The 25326-nt window shown below is 41.8% G+C and overlaps 1 protein-coding gene across 2 annotated transcripts in view; it reads right to left on the bottom strand.

Moving 5' to 3' along the window:
• Positions 1–25326, bottom strand: part of grid1b (glutamate receptor, ionotropic, delta 1b) — a 447318-nt gene that overhangs the window by 18627 nt on the left and 403365 nt on the right. For both annotated transcript variants that reach the window (XM_017710569.2, XM_017710568.2), the window contains exons 9-13: positions 12340–12441; positions 11138–11335; positions 10439–10769; positions 7999–8137; positions 318–513 (exon numbers count right to left, since the gene is read on the bottom strand). In XM_017710569.2, coding sequence (XP_017566058.1) covers positions 318–513; positions 7999–8137; positions 10439–10769; positions 11138–11335; positions 12340–12441 — 966 coding nt within the window. The remainder of the gene's footprint in view (positions 1–317; positions 514–7998; positions 8138–10438; positions 10770–11137; positions 11336–12339; positions 12442–25326) is intronic.

Here is a 25326-nt window from a genome sequence, read left to right on the forward strand (position 1 = left end):
AAGGTTTTCCTCAGCTACACACACACACACACACACACACACACACACATATATATATATATACAAAGAAAAGAGGATTCTTCTTGGGAATTATCTTGTTGGCAGCAGGACTTCCCCCTACCCCAAAAACTCTTTGTGAGTTTCCATGTATGCATTCACATTTATTGTAGTTGACTTCTATCATGCTCCATCAGATGTTTTCACTATACCCACATCATCTCTTCACAAGTTGACCAACCACATAAAAATATATACTCAATTTCTTAGGCTGTGTTTTGGAGACATTGTGGATCTCACTTTCAAGCCACACAGCATACCTTGCGAATGCCCTCTGATGGGCTGGACACAGAGTAGTCCTGGCCATTGTTCTTGCTGATAGTCCTCCACAGCTCTGCATAAGTGCTGTCTTGCTCCAGGGGGTTGGTACCTTTGGCTCGGAAGTAGTCGTACACTGCTGAATCGCGCACCGTACCGTAATCCAAGTCCATTTGTCTCGCCAAGTCCTGAAAAGTCCTGCAAGACAGACAGAAAAATGGGTCAAAACACTTCAACGAAGCTTGTTACAATAAATGCCACCACTTCTTCTTGGCCACAGTAATTCAGCTGGAAAAAAAGAGAGGCTGTGAAGAAGGCCAAGGCCTCGTGGTGGCGTTGGTGGGACCAGAGGAAGAATGGTTCTGTGCTGTGTGAAAGGCTACAGCACACAATGACCTTTCAAAAACAACACACAGGGTGAAGGGAACGCTAAAAAGATCCAGATGTTTTTTCATTTATTCATTCTTTCCGTCTTCGTTTCTGCTGTCTACTGAATGACCCTTCTTACAATAGAAAGAAACCTTTAAAATTGGGTTAGCCCTGGATTAATGACCTCCAATCCAATTTCCACCTTCATAGAATACTAACAAGTCTGCCTGCAAAGCTTTTGACATGAAGCTTTTGAATATTTTTGTGCTTTGTTTTCTGTTTTTTGTAACATAGTGAGATTTTTTAGCTAAAATATTTTATTTATTTTAACGATGCTGCAAATTTAAATTAAATTTGAGTTTAAAGATTGAATGGCAAATGTAAGTCTTTTTGCTGCTTGATTTGTTTTCTCAATCTCAAATTAATGTGGCAAACATGGCACTTAAAGTTGGAAAATGAAATGATTAACATAGTTAATATAATAAAAAGTTGAATCAACTCAAAAAGTGTTCATTTTTGAAAGTAATTCTAACACCTCATTTTAACCGTGTAAATAGTCCATAGTCCATCTGCTTTTCTGCATACTTTGTTAGCCCCCTTTCACCCTGTTCCACAGTGATAAGAACCCCCACAGGACCACCAGAGCAGGTATTATTTGTGTGGTGGATCATTCTCAGTACTGCAGTCACATTAACATGGTAGGTGTACTAATAAGTAGCCAGAGAGTACACTCCTGCGTAAAAACAAAATGCGCCAAGCCCAAAATACACGGTTAGAAATAAAGGTACATTTTTCATTCAACAGGGGTACAAACAGTGTAAATGTTCCTCAAAGGTACAGCAGGGGTTTGAAGGTCCACCTTAAATATGTTTTTCCAGGTGAAACAGAAATATTTGTACCTTTTTATGACCTAATTCTTCAGAACAATAAAATAAAAAGCCTGGAGACGAGACAGGCTGTGTGGAGCCAATACAACTTAGAAAATATCACTTCATACATTTTTCACTAAAATATAATTACATTGTGGTACAGTTATGTTCCCTGACTAAACATACTGAGATCTACCACCCCAGTGATAAGAGGGGCATGGACCCAGTGACAGTTTCATAACTTCTTTTCTCAAAGTCCAAATTTAAACCCTATAGAGAATATTTGGTCTCACGATGAACGCAAACTAGCTCAATGCTTAAAGCCATCAGTGTTCAGTGGAAAAATACTCTTCTTTCTGTAAAAGGTTGTCTGCAAATTTGCACACAAAACAGAAATTTTATCCCATATTAAGTTACTTTATCTATTTGTAGAATGATTGTTGTTAAGACTAGCGGAACAAATCAGGGGGCGGGGCAAATGACCAGGCCCTTTATACCCTTTATTATTTAATAAAGCTCATCATAACAACATTTTACAACATACACATGCCCTCAGCAGCGGGGCTTACAAGCTTCGCTTATCTGCGATCCAAATATCGGCGATCCACTTGAAAATTTGCGTGTCCTAAAGTTAAATGTAAGAGTGATAATAAAGCCGGTCATGCAGAACAACATTTTATTCAATATTTTACACCCACTGCATCACTAAAGTCAGTCGGTCTTGTAAAGTTTTTAGAAACCATGACTCAGTCCTGACTGTGGCAACCTTTAAAAGCCCCGTGTAAGACTTGATGGGTGATGTAAGGTGGGCTGTGCCTTTGGACGTATACCGTGCTCATCGGGATACAATCAGGTGAAGGCCCGCCTTCTCCAGCTCTCTTCGGATGTGATAGAGGCCCGGCTACTTGAAATCTTATCCTCTCTCCCACCCGGGCCCCCTCTAGGCCCGGGCCGGGGGCGTGCCGTCCTCCCAGCCCCGTCCCTGGTTAAGACTATTAAAAGCTTAATATTTTGCCATTGTGGGCTTGGCCTTTTTATTTACTGTATGTATTTATTTTTTTGCCCAGCAGTGTCTGTGTTGTTACCGCTATAAAACCAATCACTGCTTCCACCACTGCTACTACTAGACCTTCTTTAAAAATCTAGAGCATTTATTTGTAGTATTCTGCGTGCATCCTCTCTCATATAGAAGCTTTTTAGCAGAAACAGTGGACAGAGCGGAGGCAAGTGCTCCAAATATGAGTCTGTGATAAGTCAGCTGAGTTTATAACAGCTTAAAGTGCTCATTAAAGTGACAGCTTAAAGTGCTTATTAAGATCAGGCTGATTTGATTTAAGATCGACGAAGGCATGGGCCATGAAGCAAATATGAATATTGCGAACACAACCATGCTATGGGCAGGGTAGCTAAGGTTAAAGGTAGTGTTAGGGGTTAGATAGTTAACCCCTCACATGGCCAGGAGTCCCTGTAGTTACTGAATAATAGGCCTTGGATTTTATGGGACTCATTTTAGGGACAGTTAAATTTGGTGTAGGTCTAGATTATGTGTAATGTAAAGCATAGGTTATGTGCAGGGTCAAGTTGGGCAGTTGGTGTAGGTTATGGGTAAAATAGTTAAGGTTAGTGGTTGCAAGAACACTAAGAACAGGTTGCAACAGCGTCAATGTGTTCATCTGTAGTTGTATATGAACTAGACTCTATGTTATGTAACCCATCAGATTCCACTCACTTGACTCGAGCAAAATTGCCTGGGGTCCAGATCCCACTGCTCAACTCTTGATGAGCTGAATCCAAAGCAGGCACAATCTCCTGCCTTCCTCCCGCCATGTCCAGATTTGGATTCGGAGGGTAACAAACGGGGCTGGCTCATGCAGCATTGATCAACAGGATGTGAAATAAAGTCAGACAAAGCTGAAGCACCAAAGAAGGGTACTAACCTTATCCGTACTCAAAACAAGACAGTCCCCGTGTGCTCAGCATATTTGTATCCATATTTCGAAAGCATCAGAGCTATTTCGATATATAGATAGCACTAGATTATGCAGTCGCCGCTCTCTCTAATGATTTCTAATGGGATTAAACAGGCATTAAGTAGATGGAATTAATCTCATGTGCATGTGTGCCACTTGCCATGACTTCTTTCAAAGACAGCAAAGTGTTTTCCTACTTGTCACTAACTGGCAGTATTTACTTCCACGGTGGCTGTTTAAATGTTACTGTGGAGCGTTTCCCTTTTAAGAACATAAGGCCTCGGCGGAGGGGAAGCTCTGAATTTAGAGTTATCGACAGACCACCCTGTCATCCTGCTGCACTGTGAATAGTATAACCTACCTGGCATAAACACAGAATTTTAAACGGTTGCGTACGCCTAATGGGACTGCTCAAAGATTTCTCCAAAATTCGTGGAGAGCAGCATGATTAGGCCGCCGCAGGGCCCATCCTCCAAAACAGCACCTCCATCAATAAAACAGGAGAACGATGGGAGCGAGCAGCACCATTTGCACTGCAGAGCAGCCTAAACATCCCGGAGAGCGATGTGGGGAGTGGGGGGGTGGGGGGGCTCCAGCAATTAAGGCTGAAACAAGACGAACGACACATTAGCTCCATGCAAATGGCGGTGCGTGACGGCCTGCAGAGGTGAGAGAGAAAAAAGAGGCTGGGTGTCCTGCTGAGGTTTTCACACTGTCTGAAATTATTGAATGAAACAGGGACGCTCTGAACAAGGGCTTTTAAGCAAGTGCCACTAAACAAAGAAATAGTGCAAGTTATACAAAGCCTTTTTAAAGAGCTAAAGAGTGCTATACAAGGAGATAGCTGGACACTGTTCTCCCACTGAGAGAACAGTCAAAGCCAGATAGGAGATGGCTGGGCCACTGCCTTCTGGAGAACACGCCTGAGCTGCCCCAGATTAGCCGAGCGCTCTCCAGGGTTCTGAAAAGGTCTCATGCTGGCATTTCAGCACCCTTGAGAGCGCTCATTTGTTCCCTGGCATGTTTTCCAGTAGGTGGCAGTCTGGCCTACCACCACGGTCTCCCGTCTGGGCTTGCACTATTTTGCACCAGCCAACCAAAGGCGGAGCTTGACACCTATCCATGGTGAGCACCACTTTCTCTTCATACGGTGCGAAGTTGAATGGGTACCAAACCAGCTGCACCTCGAGCCTCCATCTGACATCCTAGACCTCTTAAAAACTGTGCTCCCATAGCCATTCCTTGTCTTCCTTATTTACTAGTAGTAAAATGCATTGTTTGTGCTTTTATGTGGTTGTGCTCCACCCAACAATGACACACAACCAAATCCTTCTGGCCAACAGATTTGCGGTAGAGGGAACCACCAAATCAGGGAGTCTGTTGCAAGAATTGTACACCTCTTTACAAATACCTATAATAGGTTTAGGTCAGCAGTCATGACAAGCTTATGTAAGTGTCATGTAGCCTTATGAACACTGCCCTACAGTAAAGTTTTAGCATAAATACATTTTTACATTAAAAACAAATGAATAAACAAGAGTATTGATCTATCTGTTCAATGTTTTGAATTATATTCACAGATTTGTTTATCTAAAATAGATGTATGAAATTGCAGACCTAGCTGAAGCAAGAATTAATTAAGATATAATTAAGACCCTGGAAGGCTTAACCTCTTAAAATCCAAGGCTTATTACACACTTAGGACCAATTTCATTTCACCCCTTGCCCCTAACACTTAGCCCTACCCCTCATTTTACGCGTTCACGTCTAGGGGTCGGGTTGTCCTGACTGCTGTTGAGATGGAGGGGTAGGGTGAAGTGTTGGGGCTATTCGGCCCTTCAAATGTCGATTTTTCAGAGGCGCGCTACAACTGGAGTGTTATGAGGAAATTGGAAATTCCCAGAATGCTTTGCGAATCATCGGCAAGAGACACATAAATGTAAGTATTTCTCTGTTGAAAAACCATCACGTTGTACGAACCAATGTAATAGTGTTTTATGGTAATTCCCTTCATAGCACAGATAAGCTGATGTCTCGGTCGCTACCTGGCGAATTTTCCCGTTCCACCTTAAATGGTGCAGCAGCTACATTCTGGTACGTGAGGCTGCCTCACCACTTAAGGTGGAACGGGAAATCGATCATGAAGCTGGAGATTAAAAAGCTAGGTCCAGCTTCATATCACTGAAGAATTCTTGGTGGTGATAATAAATAATTGCCCCCCCCTCTTTGAAGGCATATGATGCCCTAAATGTATTTAAGTGAGGAGTGAGGAGCTGAACTTCTCCCTTCTCTGCTGTCACTGCAGGCCGGCAGGGTCGCCTACAGAGCCGCGCTAGTAGCTGTTAATGAAGTGATGTGGTTTTTTGTGTTTGTGCTCTTTTTTATTCTGTGACTCGTTTGACTGATTGATGCATAAAACTGAAGCTGTGAATGAATCGCGAGCGCCGGTGCTTTTCAGATAAAAGGCAAATGTCAGTGTGATGTACCATTATTGTTATAGTCTGGAGACACAGCAGGAAAACACATCCTGATTATTTTTCCAGGCTATTTTGAATATGATTCACCTGTCCTGTCACGTGATACACAAGTGGAGGCGGCGTATTGGAAATGTCCGGAAAACTTCGTCTTGTCTGTTTACGTAAAAGTCGCTGATGGTAACTGATGACGTTTCCGGTTCTTGAAGGGTCGTCCCATTTCACAGGGGGAAGATTTCAACCACTACCCCTTGTAACGCAGTTTCAAGGGGGAGGGTTACACTCGGAAACAAGGGGTGGGGATTGGGCCTAAGTCTTATTACTCAGGGACTTCAATGCAAACTGGCTGAGCTATTCATATGTTATAGAAGATGTTATAGAAGTGTGTAATAAAACTTTGAGCCTTGGTCATTTAAGGGGTTAAATTATCATGATAGATAAAGTTAAATCACAAAAATGCCTTTGTATACACCACATTAAAAAACAGCACAACCGAATTCTTGTTCCAAAATGCAGTTACTGAAAAAGTTTGCTGTTCAGTTTTAAACAGGATGCCTGGGAACTGCGAAAGCCATTGACACCAGGCATATATATCTGCACTACTTTATTAAATGCCATGCAGAAGGTTATCTTGCCATTTTCTTGCATAGTCAGCTAGAACCTGAGCAGAGCACATCTCTCTGGAGCACTGGAGAAAAGCACAGCCTAAGTAAGACTCTGATTTAAGTCATTGTTCTTAATAACAGCATCTCGTGAGTGAGGTTAGTTATAAACTCACAGGAAACAGGCCATAAACAAAAGGTGTGCAGAGTAATAGCTGGTTCAAGAGTACTTAGGGAAGAGGGGGAAATCCCTGTTAATAATAATGCCCATTTACAGTAAATGTAAACATATGGGAATGCAAGTTTAGCACGTACAGAAAGGTGATGCATAAATCTATACACAGCTAGGGGATCAATTTTGCTGTGATAGCACACAAAGCCAAATCTGGAGGGAAACATTTTGCACCACTATCAGGGCAAAATATCTGCTTATCTGAGAAAAGAAGCCCTCAGTGCATCAGCTTTCCACAATGTATTATTGATGTGTAAAATCATGTCTAGGCTTTTATTATCAGAGTGCAAGATGAACAATATTATGTCATCAGAGGAGATTAATGCCTTTATCAGCTTGTGTTAATGATTAATGATTAACAAACTATGACAGGGCAAATTACAGAATAATAAACATATGGCATGTCAATATTTTATTAAATGAGCAATGATTACACATGTAGTTCTGAAATATGTAAGATGAGGCTCTAACTAAATAATGATTTAGGGCAACATGCTTATGAAAGCCTTTTATCTAAAAATGAAGTGCCTTTTTGCTTAAATGGTCTACACATCTTCTACACATCGCTGGGAGCTGCAGCCTAACCCAGCAGTCATTGGGTGGAAGGCAGGATACACCCTGGACAGGTCACCAGTCCATCGCAGGGTAGTCAGACAGAACATACATTCACACACACACTCACACCTAGGGGTAATTTAGCATGTCCGTTCAGCCTGAGTGCATGTCTTTGGTCTGTGGGAGGAAACCTCCACTCAGAAAGGACCCTGGTCGCCCGGCCAGGGAATCGAACCCAGACCCTTCTTGCTGTGAGGCGACAGCGCTAGCCACTGCGCCACCATGCATGGATTTAACAAAATAAGTAGAATCTATTTACTTATTTTTACTTGTACTTTAAAAAAAAAAAGGTATTTAATGTTATGAAATAAATGCTTATATCACAGATGTCAAACCCAGTGTGAAGAAACTGGAGGTTTCCAAGGGATTTCATCTCAAAAATGCTGTTATTTCAGAATTTCAGAAATTAGTGCATAGCCATTCAGTACATGTGTTGGGATCATCATCATTTGATCAGGAAATAAACTAAGAGGGGGGGAAATCTCACTCTGGGGCACATGTTTCCCAATACCCTGGTGAATAACAGCCCAGCTTAAAGAGGGGGGGACCTACCGTATAGTGTTGTCCATGCGGGATACAGTGAGGTAGGCTGCCAAGTTGGCTGTGTAGGATGAGCACACGATCAGGGTAAAGAGCCACCAGCTGCCCATTACAATCCGCAAGGCCACTGAGCCCACCACAGAGTCTCCACCTGGAGAAGGAGATAGCATAAGTAGACCTCCAGCAAAAATGCTAATGTAGCTAACAACAAATTAGCCATATGCAAAAGGGATTATGTTAACATGCATTCAGTACTACCTATATTGGTGTTTTGGGGCTATGCAAATGTACATTCACTGCTAAAAGCACTGCGTTTTGGGGTTTTCATTACTAGCTATATGGCCGAGTGTTTCACCATCCACAGCATCACAAATCTGTTTATCTGTTTATTCATCTCTGTGGTGGTTTTGAGGTCTGAATGTGCCAGGATGCTCACAGTGTCCCAGTGCAATGGTTTGAGAGTGGCAATGTTCTAAAGGTACAGTGCTTTTGAAATGGGGCCTAAAACTAGAGTTTAATATGAAATTTCCAATACTCTGTAGTGTAAAATTACATCCCTGTGCCTTATTGGTTTAACAGAACTCACAATTTTCTCAAATACATCAAATACATTTAAACTTTCCTAATCCCTGTGATGTATAGGCCAATACGTACAACCAAGCTAGCATGAGTTTTACTCCTACCTTGGCTGTCAAATGAGATTGTAAACAGTTACTCTGTCTTTATTCAGCAAAAATCCTGATTTCTTTCCCTTTCAGCCAGAGACAAAGAGGCCAAGCCAGGTAGCGATCATGCTATCGTTAGCTTTTAGCTTGTTGTTCCCATTTAAAGAGTCATTTCTGTCACTGGGGTGAAGCCCATTGTAATCACAGTTATTATGGCTGTACCACAAGTATCTGTACCTTTTCATAGCCTAATATTTTAAAACACTGAGATGTACCCTTGAGGAAACCACCCTAGTGACAAGAGGGGAACTGCCCCATTGACCGTTTAGCACCTTCTTATCTGAGAGCACAGTTTGCTGCACCTTCGTGGTACACCATCAGAATGGGGGTTCATCCTTAAACCCAGATTATTGCAGCACTGCTGTAGGACACAAGTAGGCATGTTTCCAGATACAGAGATGCTTATATTTTCCCAGAGTGTCCTTTTAAGCATACTGGGCCAAACTGTAGCCTACATTAGCTCCAAATGCTAAAATGCTGACAAAACAGTCTGGTCCCCCAAATCACATACATTTGCAATGCATCTTGCCCTCAATAATCTTTTTCAATTCTGCTCATTCTAGCGAGCCGACGTTCAAATAAACTGAATAATTTTCAATTTAATTGAACTCATTTTCCCCTAGATACAAAAGATTTGTACATAATCCTGGCCCTGAACTCCTGAGACAGACCCCCCCCCACCCCTCCAGTAACAATTGTGAGAGAAAGCCCCTTAAGGAAGGCATTAACAAATCAAAATATGATAATTACAACCCAGACTTGCGCCAGTGAATTATTCGTAAAAAATATGTGATTCCACATGGCTAACCTTAGTCTTCAGAGTAAGACGGAACAACTGCTGTGAAGGGCGAAACACAGGCGCTATTCCGAGCTCATTATCTAGCTCACAGATGCTAATTCCACCTGTCAAACTGAGTTCAGTAAAAGGATAAGCGTCGAAAACTTGCGTTGAATTAGATGCAGAGCCTCGCTGTGACTTGCTGTGTGGTTATGTATTCTCAGTAAGGCGAGACGGTGGCAAGCTAAGGACTAATGGGACAGCGCCCCTCTTGATTTAATCACTGGCTGTTTGGCATAAAAGCGTTCAGCGGACGTATGCCAGGCAGTAATAGATGCAGCTGGAGCATCACACCGTACTTGCTGAGCTAGTCATTTTATTGCATTTTGCCTTGCTTGGATCAGACCCAGAGCTTCCCATCTTTCTCCACTCAAAGGCACCTCCAGCACACTCTTGTGTGGTTAACATGCATTAAACACCATCAGACTGCTCTACACATGTGTACCACACCCAGGGACAGACCACAATGCAGTGCCAGTTCGGGCTGGAATGCTAAATGTACTGTTTCGCTGGGTTTTGTAATGAGAAATGAGTTGGTGTAGTGAAGGCTGGCGGACTGGCCCTCTGCGAAGTAAACAGCAGGGATAATGCATCAATTACAATTTAGAAATTGCTCCTTAATGATCATAAACAATCTACTTTATACATTAGCCTGTTCATTATTTAGTAGTAATTTATATTACAGCTTTACTCAATTTAACCTTCTGTTACAAGTATGCCTATAATTGTTTGAAGGGAGGGGGACTCCCTTAAAGGAGAGGTAACCTCTACCTGTTAAACTGTCTGGCAGAGGTTTTCTTCCCTGTCAAAACATCCCGTGATATTTTGATGTCACTACTAAGCTCATATGATCCCGCCGAAGATACCTGCAGAAGAATTGCACAGTTACCTTGCTGCATGAAGGCGCCATACACAATCCATATAGCACTGTGCAGGGAGCTGGACATGGAAGGTGGCTGATGAGGTCCTGGAGGGTTCTGGGAGCGCAGAGACTGCATCCGGGTCAGCAGGAAGATCAGAACCCCGACCACAGGAATGGCTGCCGCGATGCAGGCCCATACGGCGAGGTCGAATGGAGCAAACAGTGAGAAGATGTTGATCTTTTCCTCAGGTTTGCGCATTAGGATCCCCACCGAGTAATCCAGGTAGCGTTTGCTGAAGTCCACCACGTTCTCCCGCTCGGGCGTTATGGTGATAGCTGACACGGCCAGATCGGCCCTCTGCAGAGAAAGAAACAGATTCACCGCAGTCAGTGGCAAGAGGAGTCTGAAACCCCCTGGGACTCCCACAGTCCCTGGCAGCATGGTGAAGGCCTGTCTCAGTTTAAGGATTATTAATTAATTAGGCAGAAGGGGCACGATGCACCATTAGCTACTTTAAGCATGAATTTCTAATTACCCTTAGTGATTTCCATGCCAACCTGAGGTCTAAAACCTTACAGACATATTATCCACCTTCTAATTGAGGTGCAAATACTAGCAGAGAGATAGCAGAAAGCTACACTCATTCATGACTAATTTTACTCTGCATTCATAAACTGCCTGAGGGGACAGCATGTTTCGCTCTGAAGTCTGCTTGAAGAGCTCACCTTGTTGATCAGTTCCCCAATCATGCCATTCCACGAGCCGTTGGGAAGCTGCGAGCCATACTTGCTGTCGGCCACCTGGTAGATGTCATATTTGAATCCCAGGATCTTGGCCAATGCATCCAGGACATCAATGGAGAAGCCTTTGTACTTTTTGGGCTGTCCGAGAATGTTCTCCGCTACCATGACAAATGGATCCTCCTGTGGAAAGAAGGTATTGATCTTTCATCACAAACACCTTGTGCAGAATTTGCAGAATTATGACAACCGTCTTGGTGTGATGTCCAAAAACCAATCAGGCATAACATGACCACCTCAATGTAGAATGAGACTACATTCATTGTCAATTTTATCAGCCCCACTTACTGTATAGGAGCACTTTGTAGTTCTACAGTTACAGACTGTAGTCCATCTGTTTCTCTGATACTTTGTTAGCCCCCTTTCACCCTGTTCTTCAGTGGTCAGGACCCCCATGGACCCTCACAGAGCAGATACTATTTGGGTGGTGGATCATTCTCAGCACTGCAGTAACACTGATGTGGTGGTGGTGTCTTGTGCTGGTCTAAGTGGATCAGACACAGCAGTACTGCTGGAGTTTTCAAACACCTCAGTGTCACTACTGGACTGAGAATAGTCCACCAGCCACAAATATCCATCCAACAGTGTCCTGTGGGCAGCATCCTGTGACCACTGATGAAGGACTAGAGGATGACCCACACAAACTGTGCAGCAGCAGATGAGCTATCGCCTCTGACTTTACATCTACAAGGTGGACTGACAAGGTAGGAGTGTCTAATGGAGTGGACAGTGAGTGGACCCAGTGTTAAAAACTCCAGCAGCACTGCTGTGTCTGATCCACTCAGACCAGCACAACACACACTAACACACCACCACCACCACATCAGTGTTACTGCAGTGCGGAGAATGATCCACCACCTAAATAGTATCTGCTCTGTGAGGGTCCATGGGGGTCCTGACCACTGAAGAACAGGCTAACAAAGTATCAGAGAAACAGATGGACTACAGTCTGTAACTGTAGAACTACAAAGTGCAGCTATACAGTAAGTGGAGCTGATAAAGTGGACGATGAGTGTAGAAACATGGAGGTGGTCAGAATGTTATGCCTGTCTTAATGATTAAGACTGAAAGCCTTTGTTTGGACAGCATTAGAAGTTATTATTTGAGATGGAAAAAAAGTCTCTCACCAGCAGGGTCACCACTTTTACTGTCACCCCTTGCATGCCGTTCTCAATCCGACTCTCCTTCAAGCTCCCGTTGAGGCCATGAACGGAGTCCCATGTGGCTAACTGCAAGAAATACAGATATGGAAACAGCTCACCCAACCATCTGTCAAACACCGGTCTAAATGTTAATAAGAGCGCTAAAAATCTCATTTTTTGCTCTGTTTTCTTTAGTCAGGTTCATTTCCACTCACTAGCTACGTTTCCCCATCACACGATGCTTCCAAACTGGGAAGGTGACGTACATGCTTCCTCTAATTCCTGGATGAGACTGCACAATATTTATGTCTTTCACGATGGTCACTATGTCAGATATGGGCCATCATAGTACCATAAATTCTTGTCATTTCTTGTTCGAGACACTGGCAACCCTGTAACTTTGGGACTGAGCGGTCATTTTTCATGTTCTTACACGAGTTCCTATGTCATCAAGGAGGAGAAACTGTTGGTCAGAAGTGCTATGTGTGATGTGGGCAGTTTTTTTTATTCTGAAAAGTAAAAGAAAAGAAAAAATATATAGAGTGGACCTGTTGTTGAGTGATATGAAGAGGAGAGTACGGGCTGTCTATCCTTCAAAGAGAACCTGAGGTAACGAACTTGTTAACCCCTTAATTGGCCAGGGCCTAAAGTTTTATTACAGCCATCTATAACCTAAGAATAGCTCCACCAGTTTGCACTGAAGTGCCTGTAGTTACTGAATAATAAGCCTTAATAATAATAATAATAATAATAGCCTGGAATTTTATGCACATCAGACAACACTCTGTAATCCTACTGGTTAACTTCAAGCAACACATTGTAGAAGAATCTTTATATCAAAGTAGGTAGGAAAATAAAATTCTGACATGCTAAGCTTTTCGTTGGGGTGTTGCTGGATGTCTAAGATGCCACATTGCTGTTCTTCAATTATGTCACAATACACAATATTTGGGCCTGGTGCTTGAAATTTGTGGGCAAATCGAGTCAAAATTGAGCTGCATTTCTGGAGTCTGATCTTGGCAGAAGACACATGAAACCAGCCACTGCACTGCTCATGCAAAATCATTGGACAGCTCAACCCACTTTGAGGAGAAATCTGTAAGCCACTCAACAGACACTTGAATTGGCCAGCATCGTTGTGTGTAATGAGGGAGCGGGAGGTCTATCCTCCACATCCAGAGACAGCGAGTTCATTTATGCTCACTTGGACTCCCAGTCATGGACGACTGTGGCAAAAACGGTAATTTTATTCAAGCGACAGGAAACGTGATGCTTTGAGAATCACAAATATCATCTCTGTCCTTCACCGTGAAGTTTGTCAATGAAGCAAATTAACCACCAGCACGTAACTCTTTTGTTGGCTGAGCACAATAAACCAACATCTTCCATTCTCTAGGAATATTAATTTTAAGGACCCAGCTGAAAGGTTATGACAGACAAATGATACAACTCCTTCTTTTATGAACAGATATAATTTTTTTAACAAAATCACCATGGAAACCAGACTATAAAACCTTGCACTTCAAAGAAAGCCCTCGTCCCTCCGGATGTCTGGAAAATGTAGCCTGCTCTGCCTTGCAAACCAGCGGCTTGCTGCCCTCCACTGACTCACTTCTTCCTCTGTTTCTTCCTCTATTTCAGTTGTGGCTGGTTTTCTTTGTTCTATGTCTTTTTTTCTCCATGACTTGACAGGCAGTCTAATTGCAAAAGATCGAAAGCAGTCTGGGAGGCTGAAGACTGACATCTTTTCCTACTGGCCATGCCATGTTAGTGAGCTCAGCTTGATAGAGCGTGCTAAGTGCTAAAATGCTGGCTGCTATGTTGGCGCTTCAAAATCCCGGGCTTGGAATCGTTTTCTTATTTCCCCAACCAGGTGTGTAACCCCAACCAGATGTGTACAGCACACGCAGACCATAATACAGTCTGAAATGACTTGCCTTGGGATCACAAGCCTTAGTAGTTTTAAACGGATCCAGTGTGGAGTTTAATTAAATTACATTTAACCCATTAAAATAATCCTTGTAAAGAAATCAATACCCAATTTCCACGTTACGATACTGCATATGGCCCGTCTGCACTCGACATACTCCATTCTGTTAAATGATCCGATTCAGAAGATTAAGCTCTGTACGATTTCACCTCCAGAAACAAGGCATAATGAGGCTTAATCTCCAGCTCATAATAATGACACAGATTAACAACCGAGAACAGACTAATTTAAATGCAGCACATGTATGATGCGAGTATTCTCTTTTGAGCTGTCTTGTTAGCGGTAAGTACGGATAATTCAGGCACACGGGCTCTGAATATTGCTCAGAGGTAATGAGAAAGGAAAAATCAACATTTCCATTCACGTGTGAAGCCCTATGGTTAAGAACGTTTCTCTCTCTATAAACGAAGGTGACAAAAAGGCTCATTTGCATGCCACAGAAGAACCACTGTTGATTCTCCCAAGAAGGTTCTTTAAAGAACCATTTTTGTATGTCGCTGCTGTCAGAACAAAATTTCTGTTGGTTTTCAATTTTTTGAGAATACGAAAAATGCCTGTTGCCCTTCACACTGTGTGTAAATTTCATGATGAATGAACCAAAAGAAACGGCCCAAAATTACTTGGAAAACCTACATTGCAAATAATGTTTTCTCCCTCTTCTGTAAAGTTACCATTTTACAAGGTTTTAAGTGATTAAGTGATACTTTTTTGATCCCACAACTGGGGAAATTCCACCTCCGCATTTAACCCATCCGTGAAGTGAAACACCACATACACACTAGTGAACACACACACACACTAGGGGGCAGTGAGCACTTTCCCGGAGCGGTGGGCAGCCCTATCCACGGCACCCGGGGAGCAGTGGGGGGTTAGGTGTCTTGCTCAAGGACACCTCAGTCATGGACTGTTGGCCCTGAGGATCGAACCGGCAACCTTCTAGTTACAGGGCCAGCTCCCTAACCTCCAGCCCACGACTGCCCCCTTTTGCTCCAACAAAGAACCTTTTGAATATGTAGCCTCTTTCTTCAGACCCCTTAGTGGCAATTCTGCAAGCAGATTAAAAAATTGGAATTGAAATGTTATTTGAATCAACAGAAATGAAATATTTATTCCTCTGTAACTCTATAAACAGATCACCTGCACTGTCGGCTCTCTGTGAAATATTATGACTCTGTATCGAGCTGCTAGCGAGCAATGAAGTGTGAAAGTGGAGCTTTCTTGATATAAAAAAGTGTGTGATTGTCACAAAAAAGATTTGAACAGTATAAAAACACTGTCATAAATGTTGACTTGCTTGCTTAACTACAAAAACAAAAAAATACAGCTTGCTTTTCTAAATCCACTGACTTTCTTATATTCAATCAATGTCCCTGAAGACCAAAAATGCATAGTTCAACGTTGACTTCCAAAACGAAATTGCATCATATGGTTGATGTAAAGGTTCTGGAGCTGGGTTGCACCTGGTTTGTGTAAGTGTATACGTAAGTTTGAGCACAAAGTCTTTACTAAGTGCTTTGTTAACACAAGTTAGTTTCCAACTATCTCTTTACTAAATTTGGTTGCACCACAAACCTGTAAGTCATGTATTAACTAGTATCAATTAACTAATGTTACCTTTATTAGTCCCACAATGGGGAAATTTCATCTCAACATACATTAACTAACACACACTAGGGGGCAGTGAGCCCAGAGTGGTGGGCTGCCCGATCCACAGCACCCGGGGTATAGTTGGGGGTTAGGTGTCTAACTTCATTCATGTAATGTTTGCTCAGGGGATCGAGCTGGTGACCTTCCGGTCACAAGGCTGGATCCCTAACCTCCAGCCCACGACTACCCCACAAACTAATTATTGAGGTGATGGAGTGTGAATTTGGTGTTTGTGCACGTTGGAGTTGAAGTGGCTTGAACCATCGATGTACTGATTGGCAATGACATACACATGACATAATATAGCATATTATAATATAACATGTTGAGACCCCAACAGTAAAACCATGGAAACGTGATGGCTCTGACTTTTTTAATGGAAAAATATCCAGCATAGAAGAGAACAATGTGAACAGGTTAAAGTGAATAATTATCTACAGCCACTGTCTATTTATTATTTAATATTTCCCTGAGAAAGATTTCCCAAATATGCAGCTTTTTAAATGACTAAAGTTTCTGGATAACTGACAACAGTTTAGACGTTTGGGCAGCTGCTGAGTCTCTCTGAGCTGGAGCTGTGGGTCTTCAGCTTCATGCTTGGAGTTTAAAGCAGTGATGATTAGAGCTGTAAGTAAAATCACAGTGTGTAGCATTTAGAGTTTTTAGCTTAGTTAACCAAAAAGTCATGTCTTTGGCCTTTTTGTGCTTTTCTGATGGTTTCTGATGGTTTCCCTAAAATCTGCATCTGATCAGGGGCAGGTGTAAATATTTAGTAACTACTAAGCTCAAGTTAAAAGTAGTTTGAGTGGCGCAACCTTTGATTTAGTAATGCATAAACCTGAACTTAGCAAACGCTTACTTTACATTTAGCCTACGTTTGAACTTACGCACAGCTGGTGCAACTGGCCACAGGAGCTGGATCTTACATTACGTGAACGTTCCTTAGACCATTATAAGATTGTTCCTGCTCTCCTGTTTTTAAAAAACAAAAGCATCTTCTACACTCTTTAAAAGGATGGTTCCTCTAGGGCTCTTTATTATAGGTGGACACTCAAGATTACTTCAGTTGCATGGTAAAAGGGTTCTTTGCCTCATGAAGGGGTTTTTCAGATGGTGGGTTTTTGAAAATGAGTGGTAGATGTTTCTATACAGCACATTTTGGAAAAGGGCTCTATTTTTATGATGTCAGGCTCGTTACAATAGAAGAACCCTCTTTGGTTCGATATATAGCACCTTGAAAAAGGGTTCTGAAAAGAACCATCTACAGCAATTCTCCTGCAGAACTTCTTCTGAAGAACACTTTCATGAAGCAAAGAACCTTTTAATCATGGAAAGGGTTCTTTGAGTGTTCCTTAAAAAACCACCTATAAGGAACCATTTAAGAATGTATAGTAATGCTTAAAGAACCTTTTGCAGCACCTTTATTTTTCCAAAGACTGGCTTTTTATGACCACAATGTGTTATGAAAAGGTATTGTGAGGTATTACTGATCATTATCGTCTTGTAGGTAGATCATAAACATGCCTGCCTAAGGCCACAAAATACCATTTATCTTCCGCATAATGTCCAGCCAAGGGATTCCTCCCTACTGGGCATTTCTTAATTACATGCATGAAGCCCTACTAGCACCTAGTCTGCTCTTCAGTTAGTCACATGGCACTTTCAGAAACCCACAATGCTGAAAACTCTCATTTCCTTACTGAGCAACAGCCTAAAGTGAAAAAACTAAAGACAAATGACTTTTATAGAGGTACAATCTAAGAAGGCGTTCCGCAGCAGGCGCTATTAGCTTTCTCAGAAATGGAATCCAAAGCTGAAAAGCGCCACAAGCAGCAACTTCTCCGCTGGCTTTTATTGCTGTTTGCTTTATTAAAGTACGACTATGAGCCATGGATGACATAAAGCAATTTTTCACAGTGGAAGTGGCCTAGCAAATTGCTTTTACGTTCGGCTAATTGCCATGTTTGTCTAATGAAATTAGCATTCACGAGCAGTGGCACGACAATAGCAGCGAGACTTAATAAAATTGTGTTTTTGCGTGTGATTGTAGGGCCGGAATTCTTTCTTCAACTCCCCGACTATTCTGAACATCCGTTACATGCACCAAAGCTCATATATCACGGGTTCACAGAAAACTTTCCAATTCAAGTGGCTTTTGGTCCACAGTTTGCTTTAATCTCCCTCCAGGCCTCTTCTCTTAGGAGTACTTCTATTTGATATTGTGCTCTGCTCCTATTCTTCAAAAGACTTTGAGGAGAAATCCATAAGAGCTACTGCCTCTCATGTGCGTGAGGCAGAGAGCCTCAAAAGCACATGATGTATAAAGCCAATGAACCAATGGTCTTCCTGTCACGCTGCACTGTGATCCAACCGGCCGCTTCTACATCCATCCTTCACCGTCGTATTCGATGCCAAGGTCAGCCTTCGGAAGCTGTGGGGTTAAACGCTATGTGGCAAGCCTGTCCTGTTCGTCACGAGAGCCCGTCGGCTTGGAGAGATGATCTAGAAGAGCCGGGGGCTGAGAGAGCAGGGCGCCGATTCATCAGGCACTGTCAGGTTTTTCCTCTTCGTGCCAAACTTTGCACTACAATGACAAATGAAATTGAGGGCTTGATGAATGGCCAACCTGAACCGAGACTTGAAGGAACTAAAGAGGGTGACATGCAGCTCAAAGAACGCACAAAAATAAAAATATCCTTTATTTCTTATCATGTCTCAGTGTTGAATAATGACTGATATATTTGTGAACAACCTAACATGATGGATTAGGTATCAGATTTGGATCAAAATAAATCTAGTAGTATTGATGCAGTTGGATTACCCAAGAGTATGTGCACTTTTCAGGGGCACAGTTTGTGTTAACCATTCTCTAGCCATGGGCCACAGAGCTGCTGTTGACTGGAAATGATTTGCTGGCAAGCTATTCCCAACCTAGCAGTGACAAAAACCCAGCAACACCTGGGGATCTTTATGAGTCGGCACCTAATCTGCACTACCGGATGCCAGTGTAAATTTCTCTCCGGTCAACTCCAACCTGTCCGGGGCAGGCATATCAGCAGAGAGTTGGTAAGTACTAATAAGAAAGCATCACATCCCATTAGGTCTACATTTTTGGATGAGGTTAAAATAGTTTCATTTTAGTACTACTGTACACTTGCATGCAGTGTTGGACAGTAACGAAGTAATTGTAATTCATTACTGTACTTAAGTAGTTTTTGTGTATCTGTACTTTACTGAAGTTTTTCCCTTTTGGACTTTTTATTTTTCCTCCACTACATTTTGCGAAATCTGTCGTTCCTTTTAGTTTCTGTGTGTATAAAAACGTAACATGTCAAAACAAAAGAAGCGCAAAGCAAGAACACCAATCAAGGCACAGCGGTCACTTTGTTTTGAACTTGTTTTGACCTGTTGGACACCTGTTGTCAACGACAGTGCAGCCTCATATGTGCCTATGCCGACATAAATGATGGAACTGAACTAGGTTTGTGTAAATAGAGCATATAGAAATATGTCCACATATGCAGTCGTGACTGACGTGTCTTTTTCTGAATTTATGCAAACACCATTTCATTTTATGGTAAATTAGTGTTGGCTAGTTTATGTTTATGATGCAAAATAGGGAACTTATTGGTAAGCTAAAGGCAAACAATATGGGAAAACTCATTTGTGAATCTGTGTTTAAGTTGCAAATAAATCTTAAACTGAAACTTCACATCAACTTCAGACTAATTAATGACGTGCTATTAGAAAGACTGGTTTACCAAGAGAGACGCTGGAGGATTTTCACCTAAACTGATTTCATGAAGCGAATCTTGTTATAAAAATGATAACAGGACATCATAGCCAGAATTAATCCATTAGCACTTTTACTTTTGATACTTAAGTACATTTGAAGGCAAATACTTTAGTACTTTTATTCAAGTGGAGGTCTAATGGGAGGAACTTCTCCTTTTACTGGAGTGATATTTTACCTTGGGTGTCTCTACTTTAAAGCACATTATGTGTGTACTTCGCCCACCACTGGTTGCATGACATCACATGCCATCAAAGTAAAACATTTTGATGACGTTTTTGTTTTTACAGTAGTCATGAGTGACGAATGCTGCAGAAACATTCATACATGCTTCTAATGACATTGCAGCAATCGGCAAAAAAATAGACTTGAGGCTTTGTGAATGGCAATCACACATCCATGTCATTATCATTTCCATCTTCATAAAGCACCACAGAGTTGAATGCTGATCTAGGTCCAGATTTCTCTCTTGTCCTTGCTGATAGGAGCAGATCTTTGATCAGAACTCCTGTTATGAATAGAATTCGGGAACCCAAGCTTTGATGTAAAATGATCGTTCCTTATCCATGCTTTTCTAGCATGCATGGTTATGGCAGTGATTGTCTGTCACTGTGGTCAGCTGCTAGCATTACAGTCTTGCAGTGATCATAGCAGTCCTATACAGTGAAGAGCCATATATCCATGGATTAGCATTATCTTACTGACTGTGCCAATCAACCCCTGAACCAACCAATCTCATTTTCCGTACATGTATCAGTGAGTAACTCCTAGTAAATAAATATGAATTTGGAAATCTTATCCAAACTTGCATAAATATAGCATATCAAAAATCTCGTAAGTTCATGGTTATACATGGAGGATTTCAACAGCTTATGCCATTATTATGCCATTTACACAAGCAGTTTTTGATAAAAGAACTTTTAATTCTGTTTTTGAAGGGAAACCTAACTTGGTTACCACTTTATTAGTATTTGAAATCACATGTCTTTACCACTGCATGATAAATGTCAAATAACTTAATAATTATTTAATCATGTTTACATGATTAGTCATGTATAATGCAAAATTATTATTGTTTGTATTGTACATTGCTAACTAAAAGTTAGCATGCATTATGCAACATTTCTATGTGTAATGATCTTTAGCAAAATATTACATCACAACTAAGTTGCTATTTGCAAGGAACTTTTATTCTGAAATGCTGAAATGAATCTTCATATTATGTGGTCATTTTTTGTTGTAGCTTTCATTTTCGGGCCATTAAGACAAGGAAATCTGTCCAAAATGTTGAATATTAAACCAAGGCAGAATCAGTAGAACCATAAGCTATGTCTATATTTTATTTCAAAACAATATAGTTCACATTTTAGATTTGAAACTAATCAACCTGAAGAAATAACTTTATCACTTTGACTTTTACAAATAATAATGCCTTAAGCCCTTTTCTGCCAAATGACCAAAAAAGAACCATCTGTGATTTTGTGTGCTTTTCTCTTTTATGTAATTCAGTATACAGAGAGGATCTATGTTGAAATCAGACTGGGACCAAACAAAGGCTTTGAGTCCTAGCATGTTTTAAATGGCCCACTGCAGGACAGCTATCTGCAATAACATGGAGAATACACATGGAATTTGCAACACTCTCCTCCCTCATGTCCATCTTTATCATGCTGTCAGTCCAAAAGAGATTACATCCAACAGGCCCAGCTGTGATCCTTTCAGGGGCATGAAGCCCAGGAGGGTCCATAGGGGAATGCCTGTGATGTGTCAGTGCACCTCTGCATCCCCAAGTCCCTGTTTAAGGATTTCAAAGACGGTACACTGTGCACTTGGAATTTTAAGTCAATGTTTTGTGAAGCTTTTTAAAATTTTCTCACTTTGGTTTAGTCAACAGTGCACAACCGTTTGCCTGATTATCAGGATCGGGAGCAAGGATGTATGTCTTTGTATGTCGTTGAGCACAAGAGGGGCTGGGCCTGAGAGTGTTACCTGACAATAGCAACTTGGGTGGAAAATTCAACAAAAATTCAGTCATTTCAGCATATTAGTAGGCAGCTACATTCACTCCCTAATGGAGAAGGCGGACTCCAAATTTCAAGACCTGCAAACCTCATTCCGAATGCAAACAACAAACTTGATCCACTTGTATGACATCTGCGAGATGATTATCTGGCATTGTCCGACAGATGGTTGGGTGCTGCGGTTGGTTGAATTCCAAAACTCTACAATATGCCTGCACTTCACAGTCACCATCCAGGCCTAGCAGTCTGATTTTGAGAGTTCAAGCTAATCACTTCTCAGCTTAGAACTGACTCACAATCAATTTACAGAGCCATGCTCGTGCCACGCCACATGCTCCGTGCTCTTATGTTGACCCATTTTGCCAGTAATTACTGTTCATTCTATTACCACAAGGATACAGTATAAAGAAAAATCTCTCTATGACTTAAAAAAAGGGGTTTGTCACACTATATTGCATTAGGAAACAAGATTCACAGTGCTCTGAGCTTGTGCGTCTTTTTCAGAAGTGAGATAAATTAGGGTAATTATGAGCCTGCTCATCAGCCCCTCTTAACAGGACTGTAACCATAGAGGAAGGTTAATGGTTGGGCAGGGAGAATGCTGAGAGCTCCACAGCTGCTGTGCCTCTCTGAGTCTCTGTTCGGTACAGCTCTCCAATTATTTCCTATAAACATCAGCTATGTGGATATGTGCTAAACATGAGTACCATACTAAGCAACAAGGCAGAGTTTGAGCAAGTTCAGGTTTGTCAATGAGACTCGCTGCTGGTCAGCAGGGTGTTTTCAGTGGAGTAATGTCTGGTAGAGGGTAAGAGTACAGTCTGAGCAAACGAGTACCTGTCATATTCCATTTCACATTGACCTCTACTCTGGGTGAAGTTTATAGCAGAGATTTGAATGGTTACAGTTTATAGCAGGCCTACCTGACTGGATACAGCTTATATTAGAGGCCCCATTCACACCTGCCATTAACAAGCACTTTGGGTGATCTCATTAAAAGTGGACAGAGTCCAGTGAGGCTCAAACCACCTTTGGAGGTAGTCAGGGATGCATTTGACCATATAACATTTGTGGTGTAAATGCTAACAAGTCCTGAAAAGTCCCCAAGAGAAACAAAGCAATGCAATCAACTGTGTCGATATCTTCCATTTCAGCTTGTACAATCACCGGACCATGAAATCCCATCCTCTGGTCACGAAATCCAATCATAAGAGGTCACAGGAGGTGCAATTGAGACACACAGAAGCACCAAGTGTAAACGGTTTTACATCTCGCTGTCCACTTGAGGCCAGATCACTCGAGTCGGATCTTGATACCAGGTATGAACAGGGCTAGTGAGCCCATCTGATTAGTTATAGTCTACATCAAAAAGCCTGTCGGTTTTAGTGTAGCATGCTGATCTTATCAATTTATTGCAGGGAGACTGTCTGATTAGATACAACCTATGGCAGAAAGCCTGTCTGATTTGGTACTGTTCATCCAAAAACAGCCTGTCTGATTGGGTAGAGTTTATAACAGACAGTCACTATGACTGTCTCAGTGCAGAGAACTCATCTTATGGAGTACAGTGCAATGCAGAGATCCCAACTGATCAGGTATAGTTGGCTGCAGAGAGCTCAAATGCATTGGTACAGTTTTATAGAGCTGTCTAACTGAAAACAGTTTACACCAACAAGCCAACCTGATTGGGTATAGTCAATGACCAAAAGCCTGCATGACTCTGTACTATTTATTGCAGGGTAGTTTATTATGGAGGGCCTCTTGTACAATTTACAGAAGAGCTCCTGTAATACTAGGTACTGTTTAATGGAGAGGTCATCTAAATAGGTACAGTGCAAATCAGAGAGTGCCTTCTAATTTGGTGCAGTTTCCTGTAGAACCCATTTGCTTGAGTACAGTTCAATGTAGAGAGCCCATCTGATTAAGTACAGTCTTGGGGAGGTACAAGCAGCATGAGCAGGAAAACAAGTGAAACTGAAAGTTTCAGTCTCTGTTTAAAACAAGCAATAACAAAGAAAACTGTCTTTATTGCATCATTCTTGTGCTCACATGACAAGTTAAGTAATAATTAGTTTCAGGCTTTTTTGTTCATAACTTTAACTAATGTTATTTATATAGTTTAGCTCATCGAGACTAACAGGTAAAATATAATATAATATAATGTACATTAAACTACAAACAAATTTCTTTTTTTTTTCCTGAAAAAATTCTTAATCTGTTCTTTATATTATCTTGGTTTTGACCAATCCTGTTGTTCGTCTTGACTTGGACTTGATGTGTCCCTTTCTCAGTCTCGACTCAGACCTAGTGGCCTTGACTACAACATTACAGTTTACTGCAGGAAGTCTAGAGCAGTTTTGTAGAACCGTTTGATTGTGTGTAGTTTACAGTAGAGAGCCCGTCTGATTGGGTGCAGATTGCTGCCGACAGCTTGTCTGATTGCGAACAGTTTACATCAAAGACCCATTTGATTGGGTACACTTTACATCACAGAGCTCTTTGTGTACTTTGTATAATATAAATCAGAGATCCCTTTGAATGAGTATAGTTTACAATAGAGAACCTGTCTGACTGGGTCCATCTTAATAGACGTAGTTTGCATCATCTGTTTGGCCCTGGTTTATTGCAAAGATCCCATCTGATTGGTTATGTTCTTGTAGAGTATCCCTGACTAGGTGGAGTTTACATGAGAAAGCCCACTTATTTTTGTAACAGTTCACTGCAGGGAGCCTGTCTGACTGGCTTTAGCATGTGTCAAGCAAGAAGACACACAACTCACACTTCATTACATCTCAGTGCTTATTTGATGTGGTAAAAGATCTGATGCAGGTTTCAAATGGGAGACTTGATTCCATAGCAGGGACTTTTTCTCCAGGCAATATTGCCTCCTGGAAATCAAGGCTACCCAGACTGGTAAATGCATACATTTAAAAAAAGCCAGTCTGGCAAGAAAGAGAACAGAGATGAGAAAATAACACCTCAATCTCCATTAAGTTTAATCTGCGAGCCCTTCCGTCTACTGGGGAGCGGTACTCAGAGAAAGTGCGAGGGCAGGAAGAAGGGCCTCTGCGATTGAGTTGGAGAGATTGGAGATTGAGATAAGACAAGAGAGAATAACACATAAAGACAGACTGCCCAAACGGCTGTGGATATCTGTTCGCTGCCAGGCAGAAGTTTCCGGCTTTCCTTTCGTCTCTGAAAGGCTTCTAATTTAGCTAGGAGATGTAGTGAATGTGTCTGTGCTTTAGAACCATGACATATGTCAAATAAACAGCAGCGGTACTCATTTGTCTCCATAGCGAGTAGGGATGGAGTTGGCTGGATTAATGTCTTGTTGGGAGGTGCTGGCTAGGCGAGTAAGGCTGGGGCTCTAATAATGAACAACAACGAGGCTGAGTGCACTTGACGTACCATTAGCTGTCTTTGCCTTTCATTACGGCTAATAAATGTGCTGGCTGTATGAGGGGACGCCGGTGCCCCTGTGGGAGAGAGTGTGTCTGTGTGCATGTGAGCTAAATGGC

This window comes from Pygocentrus nattereri, chromosome 13, assembly GCF_015220715.1.
Source record: "Pygocentrus nattereri isolate fPygNat1 chromosome 13, fPygNat1.pri, whole genome shotgun sequence".
Classification (NCBI taxonomy): Eukaryota; Metazoa; Chordata; class Actinopteri; order Characiformes; family Serrasalmidae; genus Pygocentrus; species Pygocentrus nattereri.